The sequence below is a fragment of the Homalodisca vitripennis genome, chromosome 4, assembly GCF_021130785.1.
Source record: "Homalodisca vitripennis isolate AUS2020 chromosome 4, UT_GWSS_2.1, whole genome shotgun sequence".
NCBI lineage: Eukaryota > Metazoa > Arthropoda > Insecta > Hemiptera > Cicadellidae > Homalodisca > Homalodisca vitripennis.
The window spans coordinates 158,222,079-158,233,945 of record NC_060210.1 but is presented as its reverse complement, the minus strand read 5'-3'; the positions used below and the strand labels follow the sequence as shown (position 1 = coordinate 158,233,945).

Sequence of the window (11,867 nt, the reverse complement as noted above, 5' to 3'; positions counted from 1 at the left end):
CTAGGAGTAGAAAATTCAGCAAATTAGCTCAAAATTACAGTCGTGTTGAACAGATAATCATCCTAAAGACTTAACTCCTCCTCTTCACTTAATATGCAAGCCCTATACACTGATTGGATATTTTACTTCATCATTGCAAAAATGGCTGGATAACTTTATAAAATGCACATTTCAATAAATAATAGTGTTTCATAATTAAAAAATCTCAACATTCTTAGTAGTTATTTCTTCCTCAGGTCTTTAAAATTTGATGTTGACAATTGAAATCAAGTAACGCTCATAAAACAGGAGTCAATAGCACAGAGATAATACATTCTACATTGAGACATATTTGGATCAAAAAGGTATTTTGTAAATATGAGCATAAAGCAGTGAATGTAATGAGGCTCTGTAAATGTGTAAAAAAATTGTTACTTACAGCTTAGCAACTATGGTTGCTCTCTGGAATAGAAGTTATGTCAATAAATATACAACACATTCTATTTTGACACATATATTTACACAAAGACAACAACAAATCGTAATAATTCATAATGCTATACTTTCAAGTGAACAACACAAGGCATCATATGTCTAAAAAAATCTCAAACAATTAATGTATTTTTGACAATAATACAATCATTAAGACACAGAGTTGCACTCCTCTATGTTTAGAGTCAGTCAGACTTTTGATAAAAGACTTTTTGTTCATTAATCAGTTCTTTAGCACCACACATTTTTAATGCTGTTATGAAAAAAAAAAACACTTATTTTTATAAGAAAACTATTGATGATCCATATAAAAACGTACTGAGGTATGTAATCTTATCGTAGGACTGGAAAATAAAAATAATTACTAACATTGTTTTGTTATCAGTTATGAAAATAGTTAAGCCTTGCAGAAGTTAAACTTGTTCTAATCACTTCCTTCTTCATGTATATATATTATATTTCAAGTACAAAATGTATTTTTTCACAAAATACCTAAAGTTGAGAATGATTCAAATCGCAAGATGTAAAGAATAACACTAGGTCCGTGTATGTACAACATTTATAAACCATGTACTGTGTTATTGGAGCAGTTAAAAAAATATTTCAATCGCTAACAGCAAATTGTAAAGCCTTTTAAGTTTCTCACAACCGGATAAATGAATTACCTGAGTAAATTAGGAATTTTCTACATTAGTTAAAATAAAAATTTATTTTAAAAGCCAAACAATTTGTAATAAAAATATTATATTTCATTTCTAAGCAATACTGCAAGAAACATGGATAAAAACAAGAGGATACAGTTGTTGTTAGGCACTTAATATAACTAGAGATCTTCTGGCAGTGAAACTGTTGTGGTGAGCTAAGACTAAGCTACATTTGCCCTCATACAGTTTTAGTTTAGGCTACTTTGTTAACTTTATGAGCAAAACAGCATTCAATTATAACAAAAAACTATTAACTATGACCAGGCACAAGGACAAACGTAATACCAAACTACAGATTTGCTATTTTAATTGTAAATTTGGTTTAACCCTTTCAGTGGCAATGGCCAAAAAAATTGAACATGGTATCTTTTGGGTAAAGTGCCAATATCTGATTGTTTAAACATCTTGAAAAAATAATAGCAAATATTAAACACTATTAAAACCATTTTAACTTATGTTTTTGTTTTTTCTAACAAATTGGTTTACATGATTGTATGTTATACAAGTTTAGAAATGTTACAAAAAATGTTTATAATATATCTGTTTCACAATGATAATAAAAACGAAACAGTGATATAAAAATGTACGTATTTTTTATGTTTTTATTTGAAAAGATTAAAATTGCACAACTAGGAATTTGTGTCATTTATTACATTTTGATGTAATTCTGTAAATTATAGCCTCAAAAAAGCTATTCTGTAAATAAACTGCAAGGAAAAATATTTATACAAAATTAAAAAAAAATGTAATTTTTTGTTTTATGTGTAACATTTTAACTATTGGTAAAATTTATGAAGATAAATTGTAAAGACAATCTTAATAATCTCACAATAAAAAAGGATTATTGATTACTATAAATAAATACTTCATTTATGCCTTTTTGTCTCTAAACTTGTGAAAATTTGCAGAAAATAGCTTGATACTCTATTTATAAACCGCATGGTTTTGCTGTTCTCTTGGTACAAACCAGTGATTTTTCAGTGGCACTAAAGGGTTAAACAAGATGTAATGTAGGAAAGTGATACAAAATTAAATAATGCAATTCTTAAGTGGTATATGTTAATAGCCAAGCAACCATTCCAATCACTGTACCTATATATAAACAGTCAAATCCCAAAATAATGTTTGGATTTGATCTTGTATTTTAAATATAATACAGAGAAAGGTGTTTGCTTAAGTAATTCGATTTATTTTTGCCAATTCAGGCCAATGTTGAATATCAAATATATCCTATTACCCTTTAAACCTTTATATGGATATGAGAGAAAATGTTGAAATGTCAGAATGTCCTTTAACATGAACTCGAAACTAGACATACATTTTGAATCCATTTTTCAAAAACACTATTTTAGAATCAAATTTAGTTCAATTAGGCTTTTGGAAGTTTGTCTTTTTTATAGTTTGCACAAGGGAGAAGGATAGAAGAGAAAGATAAAGCTATCCAACACAGTTTTAATTACATTAATATAACTCCTAATAAAAACACAACTAGGAGTGTTATGTATTTTGGCTAACAAATGAATATTGAATGTTAGTTAAGTTAATATTTAGCCAATAAACTCCAATATTTAAATTTAATGTAGTGAACATTTCTTTATATTTACAAATATTGAGTTCAATGAAATATCATTCATTATTTTTAGGAAACCACAAAGTTTGCTATTCCATTTTATAAATCAACAAGCCTAATGTTTTTGGTTTTAATTATAATGTTATTAATTGAATCATCTTTATTATATAGTAGGTTTTACTTTTCTATACCATTAAATTTATAGAGAGTATTTTCAGTTTTATCTGATAACTTTATTAAACTCCGAACATCACATATATTTTGTGAAAGAGAGCTTAGTTTTGATTCACACACAAAGCATTGCAGTAAATTGATATTTTGGTTTAAATTTTACTCTTGACAATGTTGAGAAGATGAAAAATGATAAAGACTACATTTTTATAACATAGTAGAAATGCATACCTACTAAACATATAGTACTTTTCTTGTTTGAAATGTTTTAAGCAAACAGGAAAGGTCGATACCCTTTTAAGCCCTATTCTGCCCATCCTCATGGGCGAATGGCATGTACTAGGGTCTTATCAAACACAATAAGGAGAAGATTTGATACAGTTTAATGCCAAAAACACTGATAAAAAGTGCTATGGTCACAGACAGGATTTGAATCTGCGCTATCTCTAACTCAGATCAAGTCTGATGTCTTACACGTGTGGCCATCGGCTCTCAACCATTTTAAAAGGTTGGAATATCAAACAGACAAAATTTTCAGTTTTACATTTTGACATTTTTCTCAGCCCTCCTTCTATTTAAAAGAAGGCATAATTCTATTATTCTATAACCAAAGTGGCATAACATTTTAACATTAGAAATAATGCCTGTTTTTCTCTTGGTTTAAAAGAAATCTATGAGTACCAATGTTTTTCAACCTCCGATCTCACGCCATGATGGCCAGATATGTCGCAGGTCAGCGGTTAGCGCAGTAGTCAATTGTGCATCTTCACCACTACAAAATTGGTCACTTCCGAGCTGTAGCTAGTTTGCGCTGAGCTGCAGTCACATAAATATTTATACTATATAGCCTCCTCTATTGGTTCTCCCACCTAATGTTATTTAAGGAGTGTTATTCGTTCCCTGCAACCAGAAGGGAAAAGTGAAGAAGAAATCCATTGAGAATGTTCCGAGTTTACAGAGAAAACATTATGAGAGATAGTGTTTCACATGAATGATGTAGGAAATGTAAAGATAGCTGAACTGACGTGCACAATGAATGAGGTCAAGCACACAAGTCAGTTGCTACAGATGGCCTTGTTGAAAAAATTTACAAAGTGCTTAGAGAAAACCATAGCTTCAAAATGTGTGCTATGTTCCTGGAACTAGAGCGAAGAGATAGATAACAACAGATTGTTACAGAACATTTAGCCAAAAAAAGATTTGTGCTCACTAGGTGCCAAAGATGTTGACTGGCAATGCGCTAACTGCTGACCTGCGATTGTCTGGCCATCATGGTGTGAGATCGGAGGTTGAAAAAAAACGGCTCTCATGTATCAAGGTAAAAAGGGTCTGTAGTTTAATATACTACATTTTCTATCAAACCAAACACTAATATATACAAGTTTGTAGAGTACATTTATTAAAAAAATTAATTTCTTTAACAAAATGTGTTTCCATCCTTCTAGAATAATGTGCTGTATACTTAAAGTTGATAGAAGTTAAAGTAAATGTTCCATGAGCATGCTACTAATGGAAGCTTCTATTTTCTGAATCTCTCTGGTTGCTTTTGTATAATGTCATAATTTATGGATTCTGTTTATATGTAAAGAATGTGTATAAGTAAGTACTAAAAACACTGTACCTGGTCATTTACAAAATATCAATAAATACATAATTTGCTTTATAAAACAACTGGATTTGTTAACTCTCCATTGCCAAATCATGAAATTCTTATAAAAAAGATACAGTCAAATTTGTGACAGTTTATCACCGTGCACATGGTATGAGTAGCAATCAAAAAGCTAAAATATTGTAGTTTCTACAGTTTATAATTACAAGTTTTAAGTTATTTTACAATACTGACATAAAGAGATATACATACATATACATAAAAACAATATATAGAGGTTCAACTATGTACAAGAAATCAGCCAAAATCAAAGGATTCAATAACTTGCTGTTTCAAGTCCTTTGACGTGTCAGAGTACATTCTCCCCCGTAATGTCAAGATTGCTGACAAACGTCACACAGCTTGCCTGATTTCATTTATCTTTAACAAAGAATATTGAAGTTATCTGTGCTCTCAGATATCTGTATGAAGTGCATGTTGTCATTTTGTATTACACTAATAAAATAGTATACTTTCAAGTTAATATCCAAATTTATTTTGCAACAATTCCAAATAAAAAATACACTGTTATATTAAAATTTTTTAATCCATAACTATCATAGATTAAAATATAAATAATTCCCTTATTAGACTATAAAAGTTAAATGATTTAAAAAAAATTGAAATTTGTAAATATCTGTTTTAGATAAACTTACGTAACTGAAGATCATCACATGAAAGCTCTATAACGGATTAATGTGTTTATTGACTTGAGAAAGATATTAATTCGTTTAAGAATTGGTAAACAGTTGGAAAAATAAGGGTACAAAATAAGTAATCATGTAAAACATCTTGTTCATGTATATAATGAAACCACAAAAAAGAGCAATTGCTGAACAATAAAATCAGTGTATGATACAATTTACATTTTAAAATAAAATCCTAATAATTTAATAATCAACATATTATATTTTAACAACTAAATACGATAACAACAATACTAAAGTTTTAACTTTATTTTAAGAGCACAGATGACTGAGTCTTTTAGACTTTCCATAATAAAGGTTTGCAATACTTGGTATTAGACAAGAAATTTAATTTCAACAATTCAACAAACATGGTAACTATAAACACAACAACAAAGGCAGTTATTGAAATGACCCTGATTTGTGTGCATCTGGTGACAAAATGGCCGTGGCCATGAGTGTGTACAAGGAACACTGGCTCTGGGCTCTACATTGGTAACTCACAGTTTTGACTACGGTTGATCATGGCAACACGGTTATGCGGAAATTTCATGATGAAACTATACAATGATGAATTAATATAATAGATGGACTAATGGTGTTTAATATGGTAACAAATATTTTAGGAATTGACTTGTATAAAAATCACATAAATCATTACAAACAAGACAAACAAAACAGCAGCTAAGTTTTAAGATATCCAGTCAACTGGTGCTTACACAGAGGTAATATCTCAATCTGTGCGTTGTTGCTCCCAAGGCAAGATCTTCAATACTCAAGATCTAATGGAATTAGAATTTATGTAAAAAGTCAGTCTTTGAAGCCTTATTCGTGCTTAGTTGTGCAAGTAACAATCAATTCCGTCTGTACAGTCTTTATAAAATTCTCAAATTAATATAAAAACACCAGCAAACTTAATCGATTCCGTACAAATCTTCTTTACAGATTCTTCGCCGACGATTAGGAAATTATTTAACTTAACTAGGAAAAAAATGGTAACTGTAATGAGGTGTTTGAGTGCCTGTCACTACTATCTCTGTATGGCAGAGTTTAGCAGGAACGGAACATAGAACATCTTGCTCTCGAGGAGAAGTGATGCAGCAGTCTGGACCTGAACAAACAACAAATGTCATGAGATTACACAGAAATATGAAAAGGAACACACTAAACCATTGACTCAGACTGACCATATTTACCTGCCTATTCCTGTATTATTATAAAAAATTGTCATACTATAATGATTTCAGTTACAAATAATATATATATTTTAAAATCTCAACTCTTTATAAAAGAACAAAATTGCACAGGAACAGCCATTTTCTACAGAATGACTCATAAATTAAATGTTTACTGATTAGACATGCACAATAGATGTAATCAGGAACTCCCATCAGAAGCCAAAATGTCCAAGATCATTTCTGATTACAATATTTCTCATTTAGAATCCTCATCTTTTTTACTCCCTAGGGCTGTGAACTGGCAGTCAACAGAACCAGTTGTAATTGTCAGTTGTTGGGCGGTAAGTCTGAGAAGCAATCATTATCTCTACAATTACTACTCTATCTCACTGTACCAAACATAAGCTTCCAAATATAGTATGTTAGGGAAGTTTTAAATTTCTCTGTGAGGTGATCCGCAAATCAGTGATAGTAACTGAAATAAGTCCAATATCCTTGCAGGTCCAATTACTTATTGCTTTCGAGTATATAAAAATTCATAGCTTCCAAAGAGATGTAGTTGCATTTGTTCACAGATTACTGTATTTCTGAGATTGGAAAGTAAAAGGTACAAGGTGTGATGGCTGGCAACAACAAAAAGCATTCTCAAGATCTAAAGATGAATTTTACCACACTATATCCTGGCCTTGACATGTGGCACTTGAGGCATTGGAATGTAAGTTAACTTAAAGAGATTGTGATTTGTAATTTGTGATAAGTAGAACAATGTAAGGATTTAAATTAATTATTATTGAGATTCTTTATTTTAAGCTGATTTTTTCTATTTTAGGTAGATTTCATAAAAATTTGCCAATTCCAATTGCCCTCACGACACAATTTCCTGACTGATATCTTAGTTTTTTTAACTATCATGACCCAACATAATCCGGAAATTTATATACTGTGTATACAAATATGTGTGTGTATGAACACGATAACTGCAGTAATTTTTAAATATCAAGACTTAACTGGGTACAAAGGCAATACTTGCACATAACTTGATGAGTTTGTTGATCAGTCTTAATAAATGACAATTTTCAAGATTGCAGCTCTTCACATTCGAGCATACCAATACAGTTTTTACATATATTATGTAACTATAAACTAATTTATTCTTTCATTTTCAAGCCTTTGAGAAAATTTTTTTCTTTTTTTTCTTATTTATTAAGTTTTATTTAATTTATTATTTTTATTTTACAAGATAAATTAAAATTTATACTTTTCATGAAACTGTCAATTAATTCCATGCAAAATTTATAACATTTATTCCTACTTATTTTTTGATGACATTTTAAGGTTTTAAGCTGGTATACGTTTAAAGTTATAGAACTGAACCATTATAAGTAAGCAAACACAATTTCAAATTAATTTTAACTAAATCAAGTCAACGTTTTTACAAAAAAATTGTATGGTTATAATGATTTATGTCTTCTAAGGTGATTATGGAGTTTCTAAACGTTTGGTTATAACATTAACATGCAAAAACTGAGAGTTATTGTCCCATCAGTGTTGTGCAAATTAAACATCTAAACTAATAATGCATCTTCAGTTTGACATTTCAAGATGACAGTCTCATGTGAAATCTACCTTTCTTCCGACTGAGCTGGAAGTCATATTTAATTTCATTGGTTTCCAGAAAACCCAAATATTTCAATTTTAAAGAACTGGAATTACTTTTAGTTATTCAATGTAAAATAAGTTAGATAATTTGTTTAGAAAAAATTTGAAGAGAGAACTTAAATAGTCCTAATTTTAACTATTTTAATAAAGTTCTTTTTCATTTAATTTCATGTGTAAATATGTATATGATCTGCCATTGTATTCCTAGTATACTTTCTACATAAATGTTGTGACTGTATACATTATTATTCCTCTGAACTTCTTATTCTAGGATAGATGAGATCAAACATATACCTCAGGTAGGCACAAGAGTAGCTCATGGAACCGGCTCGGCTGGTTGGGTGCCGTGTACTCCACATATGTTTTAAGGCAGTTCATGTATCTCTCCTGAATAGCCTCCAGCTCATTAGCTCCTCCTCGTGTAGCTGTAACGTAGTAGGACTTGTTATCTCTAGGAGTACTGTAATGAACAATTATGTAATTCACTTGAGTCTGGTCTATGCTATACCTGGGTTGAGCATGATGATAACCTTGAGAAGCACATACTCCTCGATTCTCAGCTTAATCCTCCTGAAGATTAGTGTGACGTGGGTGATCTTCTCTACCATATGACCAACATCCTGTCGAAGCTGCTCCAGGGTGATTGTGCGGCCCATCATCGAAGTCAAGCATGTTTGGAGCATTGATAGGTTCTTCGATACCTGCAATTTACACGATTTATCATTACATTTTATAAGCTAAGTTTTAATTTTTAACTTTGTAGTTTTTATAATGAATTATTATACTATTTACTTTATACCTTATATTACTTAATAAAACTGGTTTATTACTTAATTTTTTCTGGAATGATTTATTTCTTATAGTCCCATTAGACAAATGATGCTAAAGGGCTTGATCATTATGTTTTTGAATGAAAAAGATAATAACGCAATTGATGAATTATGCAATATTTAGTTTATTTTTTATATTTAACAAATCTTTCAAAATTAGTATGTGTAGCCATAATATTTTAATTAGAAAGAACGATAAAAACAGTACAACATTTCAAAAAGAAACAAACCAACAAACAAAAGTTACATATTTTATAGTTTGAATGTTGACACAGATAACAAAGTGTTTGATAAAAGAAACAATATTGCATGTGATAAAAAACAAATTCTTATATATTACCACTATAAATTTTAAAATAACGTGACATAGTACAAAGAACTTATTGATCGTTTGGTTTATTAGCATTTTTAAAGTTCTAGATACGAAAGGTAAATACTTCTAAAAAACATGTAAAAGGCAAACAAATAAAACAACTAACACTTTTAGCGATTCAAGCATTTAAACTATGTATACAGTACTATTAATGTATAAAAGTATAGGTTATGAATTATTACACTTCCTAAATCAGAACTGAAATACCATAATTCTGTACCTCTTGCGTGAAATCAACAAAAGAGGAGTCAGAGGGTGTGGTGGGCTTGTGGGGGCCGTGAATCGCTTGGTAGGCCGACGTTGTCAGCACTAGTAGCTCATGCCACTTGTGTGTCAGTAGCTTTGTATGTACCTGCACATCATACCCTCTGTCACTAACAGTTTACAACATTCACGAATGTGGATCCTGAGAGCTGACTCTACTCAATAAGACAAATGTTATACCTCAAACACTTTTACACCCGTATCATAGAATTATGAGAGATAATGAATAAATATCCAAACATTTTTATTATAATTTTTTTTGTTGCTTATTTGAAAACAGTTTTTATTTCATTGTTTAAATATTCAAAAAGTAAAAACTATTCATCATAACCAAAAAGCATTTTGGTACATATTAATAAAATATAAAATGGGTCAACTCTCATAACTCTACAACTAAAAATATGTCTGTAAAAGTGAGAGATTTCAAATTGTTCTCATAGAGAAATGTTTCACTAAAGCCAGCTCTTAATACGAGGGGTATTAGAAAAGTAAGGTTCCCTATGCCGCCAAGACAGAATGCGATATGTTGGGAGAAATCTGGTAACACTGTCTTACTCATCAGCTGTCCCTCTCTCTACCCATACCATTCGCGCCTCGCTACGTTCAACAGTGCCGGCCTAGCTGCCTTCGAAGATGGAGCTCCCTATCGTTGTTACCGCCAGATGCAAAATTCGTGCTGTGATACGTTTTTTAAATGCAAAACAGATTTCACCTATTGCAATTCATTGTCAGTGAATCGAGGTTTATGGGGAAACATTAAGACACATTAAGAAAACTGAGACGCGCGGTCCAGAACCGCCGTAGAGGAAGCTTGTCCAGTGGTGTGAAACTTCTCCATGACAATGCTCGGCCTCATGTCTCACGTCAAACTCAAGAACTGCTGACAAATTTTCACTGGACTATTGTGCCCCATCCCTCCAACAGCCCAGACCTAGCCCCAAGTGATTATCACTTATTCCCAAAATTAAAGGAACATGGGTGGCCAACGCTTCAGTACCGATGATGAAGTCAAGGAAGAGTTTAGTCAATTCCTCAAAGGATTGGCGGCAGAATTCTATAACATGGGGATAGAAATTTTTAAGCATCGTCTACAAAAGTGTTTGGACAGAAACGGTGATTATGTGAAAAAATAGCTTAACTTTTAAGTTTTAAATTGATGTATAACACTAAGTAGAAATATAGAGCTGCCTATTTAAAAAAATCATGGGAACCTTATTTTTCTAATACCCCTCGTATGAATAATTTCTGTGCTTAGTGGTAATAAATAAAATAGCTTGACATAGCAAACAGATAATGAGGATATCGTAAACTGTATGGATATAATACACACTGCCATTTGATTATTAAAACAATATATTTGTCAAACATATATCATCACAACACCACCCATAATTTTGTCTGATTGGTTTACCACTCATCTGATTTAGAGCAGATGAGCTCTTAATAAAAATAAAGAAATATTTTAAATTGGTTTTCTTCTAATATCTATATCTTCTATATTATCTTTAGGGACTTGTTTAATAACTTAATAGCCCCAACTCAATAATCTGCGAATACGATTTATTTTCTGTAACGATAATTTTGTATTCGATTGTATTTTTTTCAATTACTGAATTTAAAAGAAAAATGTGGTTGAAAAACATCACCATAGGAACTAGGTGCAGCTATCCGTTTAAAATCTCTTCATACTAAACTTCTGCGCTGTCTGCGTGGAAAATTCTGTCACACCAGTTTATAGGCAAGATTGAAAATGCCCATCATGTTTACACTGGCAACTCTATTGAGTTACACTGCTTTCACCAGCTACTATCATTCCAAACCTTAAGTTTTCATTGTGAATACAATAGTTTAATTTGAGACACAAACTGGTAAGCATTGTTGGAGTACAGGTAATAGACCAGCTTTGCTAGTAATACTCTCTTGACCAGGTAAAAGTTGTATTGTGAATACACCAACTTTGTTAGAAACCTTGTGTTGCCAGACTTAGATGGTACTAGGAATACACTGGCTTTGCTTGAAACCTTGTGTTGCCAGACTCAGATGGTACTGGGAATACACTGGCTTTGCTAGAAACCCTGTGTTGCCAGACTCAGATGGTACTGGGAATACACTGGCTTTTAGAAACCCTGTATTGCCAGATTCAGATGGTACTAGGAATACACTGGTTTTGCTAGAAACCCTGTGTTGCCAGACTTAGATGGTACTAGGAATACACTGGCTTTGCTTGAAACCTTGTGTTGCCAGACTCAGATGGTACTGGGAATACACTGGCTTTGCTAGAAACCCTGTGTTGCCAGACTCAGATGGTACTGG

General features: G+C 31.5%; 1 protein-coding gene across 3 annotated transcripts in view; it reads right to left on the bottom strand.

Annotated features, from left to right (window-relative positions):
- Positions 1–477: 477 nt before the first annotated feature.
- Positions 478–11,867, bottom strand: part of LOC124360407 (hormone receptor 4-like) — a 121,512-nt gene continuing 110,122 nt past the window's right edge. For all 3 annotated transcript variants that reach the window (XM_046814012.1, XM_046814011.1, XM_046814013.1), the window contains exons 11-14: positions 9,511–9,642; positions 8,596–8,788; positions 8,382–8,512; positions 478–6,361 (exon numbers count right to left, since the gene is read on the bottom strand). In XM_046814012.1, the coding sequence (XP_046669968.1) occupies positions 6,281–6,361; positions 8,382–8,512; positions 8,596–8,788; positions 9,511–9,642 (537 nt within the window). In that variant the 3' untranslated portion in view covers positions 478–6,280. The remainder of the gene's footprint in view (positions 6,362–8,381; positions 8,513–8,595; positions 8,789–9,510; positions 9,643–11,867) is intronic.